Genomic DNA, 17,508 nt, shown 5'->3' on the forward strand with positions numbered 1-17,508 from the left:
TCATGGTGATCATGGTGGTGATGATGATGGTGATGATGGTGATGGTGGTGGTGGTGATGGTGAAGGTGATGGTGATTATGGTGATGGTGATGATGCTGATGGTGGTGATGATGATGGTGATGATAATGGTGATGGTGATTATGGTGATGGTGACAATGGTGATGGTGATGATGGTGAAGGTGATGGTGATGACGGTGATAGTGCTGGTGATGGTGATGATGGTGATGATGCTGATGGTGGTGATGATGGTGATGGTGGTGATGATGATGGTGATCATGGTGATCATGGTGGTGATGATGATGGTGATGATGGTGATGGTGGTGGTGGTGATGGTGACGACGGGCATCCCCTTCACCAAGCTCCTTCCAGCTACCAGGCGCTATGTTTGCTTCCCTGCCCGCCCCCCACCCCAAGGAGCCTGCTGCAGCTGAGGCCAGCAGCTCAGACAGGTGCCATGCCTCACCCCACTGCAGGGCTTAGGAGGGGCTGAGCAGGCTGTGCCCTGAGGCAGGGGCTCCAGACCAACTCCTCTCTCCTAGGGTCACCATGTGGGGGACACAGAAAAGCCAGTGTTCTCACCTCTAACAGTAGAAAATCACAATTTACAAATGTTTAGATGCACATTTGCTTTTCTAGATTAGCATTTTGTGATGGGGATAATTCATGCTACATTTTCTCCCATTCAGAAAATATCTGCCTTTTAAATACTTGCAGTTTTATAAGGACCATGTACCCAACATCCAATTACTTACTGACCAGAAGAACTAAACAATTATCGATCAAAATATGGGAGCCTGGGGTCTGCATTGAAAGCAACATCAATTAACATCTACTTAAAAAATAATGTTGCATTTATGCATTAGTATTAAAATACTAATGCATAAATGTCCATTTAGACATGATATCCCAACCCTCAAATAAAAATAAACCCAAATCATTTTTGCTTATAAAAGTTATAGTTCTATAACTCTAAAAGTAGTACATGTTCACTACTTTTTAAAATATCGGTCGATGAAAGCTAATTTTTAAGAACAGTTAAGTCCATGTGCTTTTCTAATTTCTGACGTCTAGTTTCCCACCAGTTTGCTTTATTTTGTGGGAGTAATGCCGGGTTATTTTAGGTGCATTTTGGCAGCAAGTTTACTTGGCCCCTTTGCCCTGATGTGTGCACCTTCTGTCTACATCCCGGCCGACTGGGAAGGCGTCTGGAACCAATGGGGTTGGTGGGGTTTATGTTACGGCTGCTATCTGCTGTGTTCTGCATTTTAGTCTCTGATCCCTAGTTCTGAAGTTATACCTCCTCTCTGAGTGCTGACCTACTGATTAGTTATTAAGACCATGGAGTTGGGGCTGCCAGGCTGGAAAACCAGGCGGCGGGGCAGCAGAATGGAGAGACTGTGGCGCGGGTGGGGGGCGAAGGGCGTGGGGCGCTGCAGCCGCGGCGGGGTGGCAGGCTCACTCACCCACAACACGGGAGGAGGCGGGCTTCCCTCCCCAGCGGGTCTCCGCTGTTACACTTGTGCTGTCTAGGGCACGTGAGGGTACGCGGTTTAAGGGAAACAGACTGTAAAAGCCCTCCTGCGGTCACGGGCAGATGTCCAGCCCTGGAGATTGTGTCTGTCTCCATACCTGGGTGACACTTTAGATTCCTCCAGAAGTTTTTTGAATTCTTCTTTGGCTAGCAGCAGTTTGCTTTTCTTTTCCTTGTACTCTTCTTTTATCCTTGTCTTGACAAACTGTTCAAATATCTTAAAACACACACACAAGACAAGTATTACAAGGTTGCACATCAGAAATGAAATCTTGGGTTTCAAACACCAACACAAAAGAACAGGGAGAGAATCTGTGGTTACGCCTTTCTATCCCGTAGTGGCTGGGGTTGAAGCCACAGCCTTTCAGTGAGGCACCCTCAGCATCGTGAGACAAGTGTCTAGAAAAGTAAGCCTGGGTCCTCACGAGGCGCCGTCTCGGGGCCACACACCGACTGAGCCCTGCCCGTGGAGGCGAGGGACGGGCGGCGACAACCCTCTCCGGAGGCTGTGGGAGCCGCTGACGGTCCAGGCGCCTGGCTCTGCTGCCCCTGTGGTTCTGGTTTGGGAACACCGTGAGCAGCTCATACACTGGCCGACCGTCACACCGCCGCTGGTAGTCCCAATAACACGTGAGATTGTGTAATTTCTTCTAGTCAGTTCCTACAGGAACGTAATTGGCATTTGGGTCTCCAAATGTGATTTTACCTTTGTGAAAACAAAGTTGACCTGGCATCTCTGGCTCCCCACCCTCTAATCCCCAAGAAGACCACCTCTGAGTGTGGGGGTCTGGTCATCAGGGGGCTCGTGTGGACACAGCAAGCCTGTCCTGGGGGGTCATGGAGCCTCCAGGTGAACACGCTTAACCCTCAGATACCACTCTAACCCCAGTCTGACAAGAAGTGGGTTTTGAAAGCTAACAGGAGAACCCCATTCCCTAGCCCAAAGGGTATGGGTATTGTCTGGCAGGCAGGTGCATCTGTGACTCCAGGACTGTATCTCTTGCAAACTGGCAACCAACGCAGTCCCATGACACCGGGGAACCTGTCTGCAGCGGTCCCCGGAAGGATCCTCCCTCTCCAGGACGGAGGCGGCTCATTGTTCTAATATCAGAATGTTGTCATTTATAAACCAGAGCCTAAAGGAGGTGGAGACAGCTGTTTAATTAATAATGCTATTGGAGCCTCAAGAGCATTAAAAAGAAAATACTGGAGATAATTTACATGTGCGTGCAGACATAAATAAAAAGATCAATAAAAATTGCACATGTGATCATGGAAGGCCAATAAACAGCACTTCTGTACCAACCCAGTCAATGGCTGTGGCAGGCATTAGAGTCTGACCCGAGGGCTCTGGGGTGGGGGTCTCCCGCATGCCTGCCCTGGTGCGGGAGGTGGGATGTGCCCCCACGGCCACTGCAGGAGGGCGCTCACCGGCTTTCAGTAACCACAAGCTTATAGGGTTGCAAATACCAAATGCCACTCTCCTCTGGACGGCTCAGCCTCAACAAGAAGCACCAGGAACAGGACTTAAACTGAAAGGGCGTGCATATATGTTAAAGTAAGAATAGGATCCGCACCTCCAAGGCAAGTGGTGTGAGTTGTCTTATAATTTAGACTCATAAAAAAGGTGAAGAAGTGTTATTATCCAAATAAAAGCATGTGGCTCCATCATTAGCCAGAGTTTTGCTCTATTAACTTGAAATCTGGCCAGAAGAAACCCTGCCCGCCCGAGGGGTCAGAGGCTGCGGGGAGACCTGCTTCTCGGATGCCTGAACCACTCACCCAGCGAACCCGATTTCTCTGCTCATCTTTGCTCTGTTGTTCTATTTATGCTGCTCTAATTTAATGTGTCAGGGTTTCTTCCCTCTTTGACAAATTATGCGACTTTCATTCAAAGTAGGGCATGGCTTTTTAAGAGATACCATCTGCCATTACCTCCTTATGGCGTGATCTACCATAATATAAAGGAAACACTATCTGTTACCGTGGAGATGGGTCTGATGAGCGCTGCCCGACCCCGACTCTGCTTGGGCTCAGTCACCTCCTTTGCAGCCCCCCGTGGTAGGACCGGGTTTTTGGATGGTCCAAATATTGCTTCCTTCAGCAGCACAGCTCCCATGAGCATGGGAACCGCAACACTTCCCCTGGATCGCTGGCGGTTTGTCGCCCACACATAGGCATTCAATCGGAGGGCTCCTGGTGCTGCGTGCCTGGGCTCCCAGCGAGGCCACTCCCCACTTTTCCTCATCAGGCCTCGGGGCAAGCTGCAGGCTGGTGACACAGGACTGCAGTGTCCTCGGGGTGGCTTCCCGGGGTGTTTGAGGGAGTTCTTGGTGTGAGCTGACATTCCAGTCCAACCAGTCTGCAGAGTGCACGTGCAGGTGCGGGCCCGAGGTCCCAGCCCGGGCGGGCGGGGCACCGGCTGCTGTGGCCGGAAGTACAGCTCGGCAGTGCCGCCCACCCGGGTCAAGAGGAACCCGCTCAACACAACAGCCCCCTGAGCCCGGTGTATGCCTCGCACTCAGGGACGGGACGTAAGCGTGAGATCATAAACGGGCCTGTTCTTTGAGGGTCGGGCAGGGAGCCTCACTTCCTCCTCTTCCTTCAAAGGGCTAATGGTCTCTCAAAACCCCATGAACTGGAGAGGACAGTGCTGACCGTGACCGGCGGTGAAAGCAGTCTACAGATGTGCTGATGGTCCGCAGATGTTAGCAAGCACGCGGGTCTGCACCGCGGCGGGAAAACAAGCAAGCTTCTCCGTGTGGTCATAGTCGAGGAGTCGGACTTTCTGGTCTTTAATATTGCAACAAAAGGGTGAAATATGACCTACGATTAAAGCCTGCAGTTTTCTTTGGAGTCTATGTATATAATCTAACCTCGTCTGACTCTGTAACCTTTTTTTGCTTTTTTTTTTTGGAGCCACTGCTAACACATTTCACACATTTTCAAATGTTTCTTTCTGGAAAATACAGCTCAGCTGGAATGCAGCAAAAGGATCATTAATTTTAAGTTCGTGAAAGATCCACGTTCTGTATTCTACTGTGGCCAATCTAGGACCATCCCAACCACGAGCCTGCACCGGGGGGAAGGGGGTTCCGCCATTGCCAGGACCGTCAGGGTCCGCAGGCCCAAGGCTCTGCCTGGATGGCCCTTCCCTGATCATCCCGGTGCGTGCTTGAAGGAACTTCATGCCACAACAGAATGCAACATTAAATAGCCCTTTCTGGCCCTGGCCCAGGCCTTCCCAGGCTCTGCGGTGTGACCATGCAGGCCGTGGTGACCGAGCCCACCGCTGAGATGACTCTCGGGCCTTCTCTGTTTTCAGTGGCTGTTCTTGATGACCCACTCTCCATGTGCATCACTTCATACTCCAAGGGTAGAGGGAGGGAGAGGTGGGACTGGCACAGGAACCAGGGAGAAGGAAATCCGGATCTTCTGCAACTGATGTCAGGGCCCTTCTGTCTGGGCTCCAGGGACCACCCAGATCCCGGAGGGCTGTGCAAGCTTGCACCTACCTCATGGCCTCAGCTCCTCCCCTGGCAGTCAGCACCGCCCATCCTCTGTCTGTCTGCCTCACCTGGGAAGCAGTACTGGCTCCGTGACCTGCTTTGTCAACAAGCCCGGCCAGAGCCGTCAGGTGAAGCTGTCCTCTGACCCATTCCTGCGCTTTCTGGGGACCCGCTTTCTAGAACTTCCATCTCATACATGTGCTCCTACCGTTCCCTGGGCCCTCTTCTCCTTCACTGTTATCATATAAGACCTTAAGTCTCCTGAACACACTCATCCGGGGTGTGGCCAGTGTCCCCAGCATGTGCCTTCTCATGTCTGAATGGGAGGATCTGTCCTATGGGGTCACCACCAGATGGTTCGCTAGGAACAGTTAAGGACAGCTTCCTCTGTCCCGGTCACCGCTCCCGTGCAAGCTCACAAGTGAGCGTGCACTCCGTCTGCAGCCTTCCCCCTGACAACAGGAACTCGACAGTCACCTGTGCATCAGCAGGCACCTCCGGGGGTGCGCCACGCTGGTGCTGCGCGTGCAGAGCCCGCCACCACGCTGCGCCCCCGCGTTACCTGTTTCCGCTCCTCAGAGTTTAGCAGGAGGTAGCGTGGATCAAAGACGATTTTATGTAATTCTTTCTCCCACGTAGAAAACGCTGACACCTGAAGAAACATATTCAATAGAGTTGCTTTTAGCATCTAAGGCTGAGCCTGAACTCGTGCTGAAATGATCAGTGGTGGAAAACAGCATTAAGGTACCGTGGGCTCAGTGACACGGCTTGTATGAAAGCCTTACGCACGTCCAACTCTCTAGGAAATCGATACTTAGAGCATTAGAAAATTTAATTTCTACACTCATGACACTATTTCTTCCTTGGATTTCTTCCAGGGCCGTGCGCCTCTGATCTGAAGCCCCGGTTATGTCCGGGGAGCTGGGGCATTCTGGAATGTCACATCTTGAAAGCAGAAGTGTTTGTGAGAATTTTCAGAACACCGAGGGCCATGACAGGGGGCAACTTCTTGCCAATAGTCTGAGTTTAGCATAATTTTAGTTGATTTTTAAATCAATATTTAAACCTTTTAGGTAGGTCATTTTTTTAAACACACTATTTTACTTTGCAATAGTTTTAGATTTACAGAAAAGTTACAAGAATATTACAAGGTGACATGTCCTACCCAGTTTCCCATACTCTTAACACCTTACATTGGTATGTACGCTAGATTCGTCTACACTATTGTTAACCAAGGTCCACACTTCAGACTTCTTTAGTTTTAACCTAGGTTTGTTTTTCTTGCTAGGGTCCCACCCAGGACACCACATGACAGCATCGCATCTCCTGAGGCCCCTCTGGGCTGTGACCGTTTCTAGACTTTCCCTGCTGTTTTGACCTTAATGGTTTTGAGGAGTGCTTGGCCAGGTATGTTGTAAGACGCCCCTCTACTGGATTGATCTCAGCTTTGCTCATGATTAGTCAGGGGTTCTGGGTTCTGGGGGAAGATGCCCCTCTACTGGACTGATCTCAGCTTTGCTCATGATTAGTCAGGGGTTCTGGGTTCTAGGGGAAGACACCCCTCTACTAGACTGATCTCAGCTTTGCTCATGATTAGTCGGGGGTCATGGGTTCTGGGGGAAGATGCCCCTCTACTGGACTGATCTCAGCTTTGCTCATGATTAGTCAGGGGTTCTGGGTTCTAGGGGAAGACGCCCCTCTACTACACTAATCTCAGCTTTGCTCATGATTAGTCGGGGGTTCTGGGTTCTAGGGGAAGACGCCCCTCTACTACACTAATCTCAGCTTTGCTCATGATTAGTCGGGGGTTCTGGGTTCTAGAGGAAGACGCCCCTCTACTGGACTGATCTCAGCTTTGCTCATGATTAGACGGGGTTTCTGGGTTCTGGGGGAGGATGCCCTTGTACTGGATTGATCTCAGCTTTGCTCGATTAGTCGGGGGTTCTCGGTTCTGGGGGAGGAGCCCAGAGCCAGGTGCCACTGTCACCACAACCCCTCAAGGTACTTACTGTCACCATGACTTCCGGCAGGTCGGAGTTAGCCCCAGCCTCCTGGCTGAGGTTGCACTCCCCGGATCTGTCCTCCACAAAGTTACTCTCTGTCCCCGTTCCGTGCTGTGCTACTGGGTGGGGAGTCACTTTGTGCAACCCACGTTCAGGGCTACGTTCTACCTCTTGGGGGACTATGTATCCAAATATAGCTTATTTGGAATTTTGAATGGGATGTTCACCCATTCTCTCACATTTACTTCTTTACTCCATCTCTTACATGTACCACTACACACTCGTGGCTATTTATTCATAATCTGGGTGATAATCCAATATGACTTTATGCTTTTGCTGAAATGGTTCCAGCTTTGGCCATGGGGAGTTTTGCTGCCTGACTCCTGTGTTCCTTTGGCTACCCCATCATTTTGGGGTGGGGCACTTCCTTATTTCCTGGAACTTCAGGGTACTCCAGCCTCGTCTCGTGTCTCTCCTGCCTCAGCCCTAGAATCAGACAATTCTCTGGGAATCCCAGTTCCTCCTGTTGCAGGACGAATCAGACACCGTGATCTTGGGCTGAGTGTGCCCGTTGCTGTGGGATGTGCAGCTTCTAGCTTCTCCCCGCTGACAGAACAAGGAAATATTTAAGTCATTTACAGAATAATGTATTCACTTAAAAACATTGACTAAATATTGACTCTGCATTAGGCTCCGCACTGCATGCTGAGGACTCAGAGGAAGTCAGGCTCCCTGACACCAAAAAGCCCACGGTCTGGGCTCAGGCGGATAAATAAGCTAATAGTCTCTTGGGAGGCACCTGGGCCCCAGCGGAGATGTGCCTGGGTGCTGAGGGGTCCCTCCACCAGCCTGGGGATAAGTCTCCAGAGCAGCGACTTTTCTGGAACGTGGACACTCATCGAAGTCCTGAAGGGATGGGAGCACATCTGGAAGGGGCTATCTGGGGTGAAAAGGCCACGTTCCTGAGCTGGGGGAACATGGGAGCTGCAGGGGGGGAGCAGGGCTGGGGGTGAAGGAGCCCAGGAGGAGCTGGGAAGAGGTGGGAGAGTCCCAGGCAGACTGAGGAAGCCGTGCCTTATCTCGAGAGCCACAGTCCCACGTCACGTGCATGTTAGGAAGGGCTACTCTGGGGCCTGGGTGGGAAATGAGCCCCTGGGCAAGAGGAGAGGGGATGCTAACTGGCAGCTTACAGCCCATTCACCCTCTTATTTTGCACACGTTAAAGTATTCCCGGGAACTTGGTGATGGGTATTGAGGAGGGCACGTTCTGCATGGAGCACTGGGTGTTATGCACAATGAATCATGGAACACTACATCTAAAACTAATGATGTAATGTATGGGGATTAACATAACAATAAGGTGCTTTACTTGGTACAGCATAATTTATGGTTTTGTTTTGTTTTTTTAACTGACACTTTCTATCTCTCCTAATAAAAATAAAGCCCCCTTTTTAATATTCATGAGCTCTGTTCTTGGACAGGATGACCCAGGCTCTATGCAGAGACTTTCTTCCAAGGACTGAGAACATGATAAAATGTGGGCACTGGGGCAGGGATTCCCTGGGGAAGCGTCCAGGCCGACTGACCCCAGGGTTCTCCGGCTCCTGACCACAGTGGTGTTAGGGCGGCTACGGAGAGACATTGGGGGCAACCTCAACTCAGCCCGCACAAATAGGCTCCTGTCCACCTGGTAGGGACCACAGTGGACACCCCGTCTCAGCTCGCTAGGGAAGGCACAGTATGGTTTAGAATTGGTGTGTTGAGGGTTTTTGGAGTTCTAGATGTATAACACAATCATTCTTTAAAAATTAATAATATATGGTTGGCTCCAGAGGAATTTTCAGTCTGTGTGTGAGGCAAGAGAGCCGTCTCTGCAATGACTGTGATTTAGGACGACAGAACAGTCCCGTCACATCACCTGAGATCCACGCTGACAGGTGCTGTTCAAGTTCAGAGAACGGTGGCCGTGGTGGACAGAGGCACAGCCAGGCGTGGGACCCGGGCCGGGGGTCAGAGCAGAAGGGGAGGATGGAACGGGGTCCGCGTGGAACGGGGTCCTTCACTGCCTGCAGGGGGCACAGCCTTGTCTGCGAGACCCAGCTGTTCCCAGAGGACTCTCGAGAACTGCAGTTAGGATGGACCATAAGAATCGCTTCTGATGAAAGCCTGACCTCGTGGGCCTGGGCCTCTCATGTCCCCAAGATCACATCTTGGTTGGGAAGCTCACTCCACGGGACAGGGATGGAGGCCTCCCCTCTCTTGCTGAGCCAGCAGGAGCCCTTCTCAGCCCCAAGGCCGCCAGTGTTCCCTGCCACGGCCCTTCTACGCCAGTGTGGCTTGCTTCTCCAGAGCCGGCGGGAGAAACTGCGTGTAAGACTTGTAACGTCCTGTAATGTCCTCATGGAGTGACCCACCATCCTATTCACCGGCCTGCCCATTCCCAAGGGAGGGGGTTATTCCAGGGTGCGCCCTGGGGGCGGGGACCTTGGGGCTGCCTTAGGATCCCGCCGCCTCGCCAGGTCCCAGCACTAAGCACGCGGCCACTTGTCTCTTAGTCTAGCCTGTGCTTCTTGGACTCTGGCATTCCCACATGGTTGGCCCCTTGAGCAGTGGGATTCCCCAGCCCATTTCAGACCCTTCCCTGCAGAGCACAGCATCCTCTGCAGCCTGGCTGGGTCCTGTGCCCGTTCTGTGTCCTCTGCAGGCCTGGGCTCTGTGAGCCCGCTATCAGCTCCTGTCGCCTGTAATCCCGGACTCGTGTGAGCAGCTGGGCGAGCTGGCCACCGGGAGACGTGGCTCCCCCGGGAGGGCTGGAGCTCTGCCGCCCCGGAGCGCTCCCTGGGGCGCTGTCCTAGGCTGGGCCGTCTGCCTCTTCTCAGCACTCCTGCACAATCTTTATTTTGGCCACCCTGCGGCGTCCCCGCCCCGCCTGGGGCAGCATCGTGGGCACAGACTCGACGGGTCACCGTGGCACCATGACCCTGCCTTCCTCCCCTGCGCGGCCTCCCGTACCTCGCGCCCCTCCGGCGCACGTGCTCCCCTCGCCGTCTCTAAGGCCTGAGTTGCTATCTGTTTCCTGCCGTCTACACAGCGGAGCCCGCGGGGCTGGTGGTTTAAGACACACGCACAGTGAGGGCGCGACAGCAGGCTGCAGCCAGGGCGCCCGTCCCGAACCCCAGCAGATGCTGCCGTAACCCGAAACTGTGGGCCGGCATGGACTTCCGGGCGGGGGACGGAGGGGCACACGGCTGCTGGCTTGGGGGTGTCCCCGTGTGGCACGTCTGGAGGATGACAGGCGGCAGGGGAACCCACACCCTCTCGCGGCTGCGCGAGCCAGACCCTCGTCTTCCAGCGCTTGTCAATGTGCTCTCTGGGAAAATAACCTGGTTTGGAAACGCCAATGAGTCCTGCTGGAACTAGCTGCAAATGGCCCCTCGCCACCGCAGCTCGTGGACGTGGTCATCTCGTGCCTGCACAATCTCGACGGTCTCCTAATTGCTCCATTTCTTGAGCTCTCAGACTGGCCGGCCGTTCACCCAGGGCCCCCGTGGCCTCCCAGCCGCTCTCCCGGCTTCAGTGTGGGGGCTCCCTGGCCGGCTGAGCTCTGAGCTTCCCTGAGCACCCACCCCGGCCGGCAGGGTCTCCGGGGGTGCCCCGTGCTCGGCGGCTGCCTCCTCTACCCGCTGGGCACAGGTGAGGCCGACCCCCCGTCAAAGCCCAGTGAAGGTGACCGCGGTCCTGTGCACAAAGGAGAAAAATCTCCGGATGAGACCGGTTCTGACCTCAGCCCCAGCGGCACCAAAGCCCCTCTGAAAGCTGAGGAAAAGGGTCTTGCGTTGGGTTCTGGCTGGAACCTGAGATGACACGTGGGCTCGGGGAGGTTGTCACGACCAGGGCGCCCCGAAGGAAAGAGGCAGATGCTGCTTTTATCCTCAAAGCCAAAGGCCACTCTGAGCATCTGTCAATCACTGGATCACAGAACAGCCAGGGACCGAAGGGCCAGGGGAAGGGAGGAAGGCTGCCGAGGATGGGTCCTGCCTGCCCCGAGCGCCGGCGGGCCGGACAGCATGTGCTGGGCACACTTGGGGAGCACCCGGGCAGCCGGTGAGCCAGGCAGGGCTGCAGACGTGACCGAGTCTGTCTGTCGTCGGCACCATCCTTGTTGCCTCTCGCCGGCTCTGTTGGGGTTCCACCCCCAGCGGCTGCCGTCTGGGCTCAGGAACACGGCTGGGTGACCTCGGGGTCTCAGGGGGGCTCATCTCCAGCTCAAACACAAATGCACGTACTTTAGAAGCTAATGTTTTTGCCCAAATTTGACTCTCAGCCACGCTGTATTTACTCTTTCCTTGCTCTGTGTGTCAGTGGTGACATGGAATCCGGAGCGTGGGCTGTTCATCATTAGGGCGGCTTTTTCCTCCGGTTTCCATGGCTTCCCTGCCCCGTGGAAGGCAGCGATCTCTCTCAATCACGCTCACGGCTCTGCGACAAGAGCTCCGGCCTCTGGGACGCGGGCCCCACGGCCGTGGCCAGCGCGCTCTTGTCTTCAGGCTGCTCCAGCCCAGGGCCCACAGGACAGCTCCGCGGGCCATCTCAGCATAGAGACGCGAGTGAAGCTCTGGAGAACGCTCCCTTCCGTGACACTAAAAACAAGAAAAACTGGCGAGCGAGACCGCTCACCGGCATGTGGGGGCAGCCTGTGCTTGGAGCTGCCCGAAGAGGGGGCCGGGCTGGGCATCGGGGACCTGCCGTTGGTCCCTGGCCACTGGCAGGGCCCCACACTTGGCCATCTCCAGCACCCTGGCCTCAGGGACATTAACCAACCTCTGTTGGGGGAAGCAGCAGGCCTCTCTCACCAGGATGGAGGGAGGTGGGGAGCAGGTGCAGGGCTCTGAGGGGCACCGAAGCCACTGGGTACAGGTGGACGTAGTGCTTGGTCAGCCACGCCGGAGACCCAGCGGCCCCTGAAGAAGGTTCAGGAACCTCCCTCCGGCCTGAGCCCACCCACCTCTGCCTCCAGGACCAGTGGCTGGAGACGTGGGCCCCTTGTTTGGGAGTTTGTCCCGCTTTGCCAGCCAGCTTGTCCAGCTCCCCTCCCACACTGGCCTCGACACCGCCCAGGATCCTCAGTCCCCAGCTCCGCCAGACCCCGCCTGAGCCCAGACGTCCCCACTCCACCCACAACTCCCCCTCCAGGACTCGCCCCTCTCCACAGCCCAGGCCCCCACAGCCATCGCCCACAAAACCTCATGGCACCAGGTCCTGTGGACGAGTTTCAGTTCTGAAATCTGCATCGCCGTCCTCCGTCCCTGCTCCACGTCCCTGCTCTCCTGCCGGCTCCCGCGGGCTCAGGCTGATAACAAATGCCATGTTCCTTGTAATTAGCACTTATACCATTCCCTTCTTTACCCAATTTCCTGGGAGACATGGATTCTGGAGTTCCTGACGACTGAAGGCAGCTCGGGCAGCTGGAAGGGTGAGGGGTGCTCCTTGCTCATCCTCGATGGTGACGCTCATAGGATTTTACCAACTTCAGCTTCTTTCTTCTATTTTGATAGATACATGGAATTGTATGCTGTCATCCCAACAACATCCTCCGCGGATTTAATTTATGTTTGAGGGTTATTTTCACATTAGGGATAGACAGAATCCCATTCTGGCAATGAGAGTGGGTGGTCCACTGTCCTCCGCAAGGGCATCTCCATGATGAGAACATGATATCATCACTAATAAAATATCATCTGAAGACCCGGATCACCATGGGCCATGGCGGTCCGTTCAGGAAAGAGGAACCACACCATCGAAGCCGAGACAAAACATAAACCCAAGGAAACGAACAATGCAGTTCAAAAAATAATAAATATTTACAGTTCTCCCTCATCAGGCTGGGTGTGCTGGCAAACACACCCTCGGGAACTCTCAAACGTGGCCACTAGAAGAGTACACCGCATGAAAATGACTTTTCTCAAAGCAATTTGGTAAGAGAGGCCAAATGTTTACAGCCTGTAGGAAACAATCCTACATACACAGAGTTCACGTGTCAACATGATCATCGGGGTGTTATTTAAAATAGCAAATTTGGAGAATACGAGCAATGAATGAAAATGCAGGATTTCTGAACTGACAATGAATTGAATATCATGACCTCATCTAAAATGTTTTCCAAAGGTTGATACTGACACTTTAAAAAAATGCTTAAAAAGAGAAAACAGTATACAAATTTATAAGTCAAGGTTGAGCCTCATAAAATCGACCATGTTAAACAAAATAATTTGGTCAAGCCACGTTCAATTACATTCAATCCTGGTTATACTATAAGACAAAGATATTTATGATTGATATCTTAAAATCTATTTTTAGAAAGACTGGAAAGAAATGTACCTCACTGATGAAAATAATTCTCTCTTAGGATAGGATTTGGGGTGACTTTGTTCATTGAGACTTTTTTTTTTGCAAATTTTCTTTTACAGCATATATGACTTGCACAGCACAATTGTGTGTTATCCGTGGTACTCCGTGTGCCCTGCGAGATCCGAAGAGTTGCCATAAGAACACGGGGCCGCTCAGCTGCCCGAGGAGCACAGAGTCACCGCGTGGAGCAGACTGCAGGTGCACTGGCCCCGCCTCCAGGGCCATGACGGACTGCTGGTACGTGAGGACGACCGAGCCGTTCAGGATGTGTCCTGCCCCAAGGTCCAGCTACAGCTCCAGAGAGGCAAAGCCGTCTGCGTGTCCACAGGAAGGGGGACCTCAGAAGTCAGGGAGCGAGGTGGGCCTTCTAGCTACAGGGAGAAGCCCCCCCCCCCCCACTGCCCTGTTGGTAGGAAGACAGCTAATACTGTTACTTTCTACTGACAGCCTCACAATGGACACCTGTCTCAGTGCAGAGACAGACTGGTATGGCCCGGTGGGCATGTGCATGAGGCCCGTGAGCTCCTCTTTCTAACAGACTCGGATCACCTGTATGGACAGCCACAGGGCCAGCCAGCCTCCCCGAGGCCACCCGCTGCGGGGAAGCTGGCCAAGGGTTCCCCGCAGAGGGACCCCAGAGAGCACAGCAGGTGCAGGGCCTAGAGTCCCCGGAACAAGATCCAGGGCTCTCCAAAGGTCTTCCTTTCCTGGCCCCTGGGAAAGCCATTCCTACTCCTGAGGGACACGAGGCAGGAGGAAGAAGTTCTCAATAAAGTGTTTCTAATACATTTATCTAAATAGGTGGGATCACATGAACAATCTGCTATCCAATTAAACCTGCCCCTTCATAGGCTGAGTTTTGTGGGGTTTTTTTTAAGGCTCTATTGTGGTTTGTATAGTAAAACAAAATAAAAATAAAACTTTCCTTGAGCCATGAGACCTACTACAAAACCACAAAGCCAAAGGTCCCTTCCCAATCCGTAATCCCCATGGAGTGCCCCAAACCATGCCCTCCTTAAACTACTGGAAACCTGCAGGAACAGGCTCCATCACTCTGTAAGTACATGACTTTCTGGATGGAAACACTGAACAAATGCAATAAAAAATCTTATTAATCACTCAGTCCATGAAAAAAGTGACCTTTCTGTGCCTCATTTTTAAGCAACTAGAAATGTTATGGGCTTAGCTATCAAATTCTCTTGAGCATGAATAACTTATAAAATCTGCTGGCATATTTTATAAAGTCAAAAAGTCATAAATGGTGGCATTGCTTTATGACATCAGCAGTAAATTCAAATTGATCTTTTCTATTCATCAACTGTATGTGGGCTTCTTCTGAAATTCTCCTAAAATAGGGGTTCAGGCTTTACCCCCAGACTCTTTTTCCCAGGGGAAACTCAGAACTCCAGGGTGGTGCTTTGTATTTCCACATTGTTTTTGCTGATTCTCATCTACATAAGATTCTCACATAGAAACATCTAAGAATCAAAGAGAATCACCCGCCTCAATGAGGCAAGAATGCACTGAAAATCTCATTATTAAAACTGCTCAACGAAGGCCATTGGGATGAATTCAAGAAGCCACACAGACCCGGCTGGCCAGCAGGAAGGTGGGCGTCTCAGGCAGCCTTAGGCTCCCATGGGGGTTAGTTTGATACCGTGCTGGGCCTGGCTGGTTTCCAAAACAGAGAGATGGGCAATGTAGGCATTACAAAGATGAAATGAATGCTTGCTTCTATTTCTCGAAGGCTCCTAATGCCATCATGTCTCCTGCTGGCTGATTCAACTGGAACAGACTGGCCAGGTCGATTCAAACACTCAGAAATACACATATTTTGGCACATGACAAGGGCAGAGAACCACCTGCATGTCCATCAACACCTAACGAGGACCAAGGCAAACCTCAGGAGCAACCAGGCCAGTGGCTCTCCAGGACAGAAGCAGCCTATTTGGGCGATTTTGTGGAGAGAAGACTATGCTTTATCACTTCTCAGGAGTAATGCCACAGCTGCCTGGGGGCAACGTGAGGGTGGAGAGGAAGAGGGGACGGCAGGTGCCACAGCAGATCAGCCCCTGCGTCACGGGCTCTGTGGGTCCACTCCAGGGTCAGCATCGGCCTGGGGCCGTGAAGCGTGTCATCTATGCGCACAGACTGCCCTGTGTGGGTTCCTTCCAGCACCTCTGTGCTACTTGGCATCAGTGTTAATTTAGCCTTCGCACATTGCCTTGCAGTTTCGAGTTCATGAGTCTAGTTTTCCTTCCAGTCCCTCACGGCCGAGGGCTGTATTTCAGTTTTAAGTGGATAACAAGCTGGAACGATGCAGTCATCAACACTCACGTGCACAGGAAGAGAGCTCTGCCACAGCTGGACCGCCTCTGTCCTACCGTCCCAGCTGCCCTGCACCCCCAGGGCCTCCCGCCAGCCCGACTCTGGGGCTCCCTGCTCCACCCCCTGCTCTGGGGGGAGTGGGGTCTTCGTGACACCTGGCTGCAGCGCCCCTGCACCTGCTGGGAGGGGCCGGCCCAGCCAGAGGCAGCCTGGGGGTGGCTGCTCACTGCAGACGGGATTTGCTCAAGTTCCCAAGGTCACTACCGTGTCCATTATAATCACCAGCGCACAGAGGCTCCCACTACCGCCCCTGCGTTCAGCCTCATTATGTGAAGAAATCCAACTGGGCTATTAGAGCTGGCTCATTTTATACCCAAAAGCCAAAGATGGAAATAGCATGGGAAGGGTATTTGATTCTAAAATGTTTTTCCCCCTAAATTCAAACCAGGGTTCAGAAGTCAACTATAATTAAGACATCCTAATTTCATTAAAACTAGCCCCTTCTTGGCGAAGATGAGCACAGGGGATGCCCCTCTGGGAGGTGTGGACCCCAAAACCTGCCCGGGCTCCAGCAGGAAGCTCATCAATGCAGAGGCTTTCTGCACGCAGTCCCGGTGACCATCCCCTCCTGTCTGTCTCTCGGGGGCCTGCAGGTGCAGGTGGGGGAAGGGGCCGGTGACTCCTCCACACCCCTCAAGACAAGCAGCAGGGGCTCTTTTCATGTTGCTTTGGCCTCAAATGATTTGGCACCCGAATTTTACTCAGCCTGATTCCATGAACTCAGGGAGGAAGGGAAGTGTCCCTCGGGCTGTGGGGGGGCCATTACTCAGTGACTGGCTTTGGGGACAGCTGTCATCTGCATTCGGGTCCTTACCCCTCGCTCCAGCAGCATGTCTCGGAAGTGGGTCACCCGCTCCTCCAGCGGCAGGAGGATCTGGGGCGGCGGCGTCCTGGCACCCTTGTCCTGTCCTTCTGCCTCCTCTGGCCCAGGACTCACATGGCCTTCTGTCCTTTAGGGCACAAGACACAGAGAGTTAAACGTGCCCGTGGAGGCCCACCTGCCACCTCTGGGTGCCTCCAGGTCACACCTGCCGAGGCAAGCGCTCCGAGAACCTGGGAGGCGCCGGTAGCCCCACAAAGGACGCGGTTTTGCTCTTGGATGCAGACTGCTTTGTTGTGTTTGGGGTGCAGCCGGGACTGAAGCCCTGACCCAACGGGCACCAGCCGGGAGCGAAGGTCATGGTGGGTGTGTGTGCAGGCCGAGTGGGGCCACTGGGAAGGCCCAGAGTCGCTGTCTCACCCCCTAGACCTGGTGTCAGAGGACGTAAAGGGGTGAGCCTTTCCACCGGAGCAAATCATCGGGGCTTACATCCTGTTCTGTTTCTGTTGTTCTGTTTTGTTTCAGCGAGGCCTTCATTTTGGACAAACGCAGGAAGACAATTACCGGGGACTGTGCCATCAGCACTCCGGGTACAGAAACACTGTCCTGGGGTCTAACCCGAAAGGGAGATGTCAGTGACAGCAGCGGGGACCCGGACCCCGCCCCAGGCCATCTGTGCAGGGAAAGGTGCAGAACGGGACCTCTGGACCCTCCCCTCCCCCGGCCCAGGGGTGGCTGCAGCTACGGCCCACACAGCGAGCCGCATCGGGAGCAGACAGGAGCCAGGGCCCAGCGGGGCAGCGGGGGATCCAACGCGCCACCCTCAGCAGGCTGGCGGCTCGGGGGAAG

At 53.5% G+C, this 17,508-nt stretch overlaps 1 protein-coding gene across 1 annotated transcript in view; it reads right to left on the bottom strand.

Moving 5' to 3' along the window:
- TCERG1L (transcription elongation regulator 1 like) overlaps positions 1 to 17,508 on the bottom strand; it is a 200,149-nt gene that overhangs the window by 3,566 nt on the left and 179,075 nt on the right. Inside the window, exons 9-11 of the mRNA XM_032423180.1 lie at positions 16,654 to 16,789; positions 5,603 to 5,692; positions 1,630 to 1,748 (exon numbers count right to left, since the gene is read on the bottom strand). Coding sequence (XP_032279071.1) covers positions 1,630 to 1,748; positions 5,603 to 5,692; positions 16,654 to 16,789 — 345 coding nt within the window. The remainder of the gene's footprint in view (positions 1 to 1,629; positions 1,749 to 5,602; positions 5,693 to 16,653; positions 16,790 to 17,508) is intronic.

Source organism: Phoca vitulina, unplaced genomic scaffold, assembly GCF_004348235.1.
Source record: "Phoca vitulina isolate PV1807 unplaced genomic scaffold, GSC_HSeal_1.0 scaffold28, whole genome shotgun sequence".
In the NCBI taxonomy this organism is placed as follows: Eukaryota; Metazoa; Chordata; class Mammalia; order Carnivora; family Phocidae; genus Phoca; species Phoca vitulina.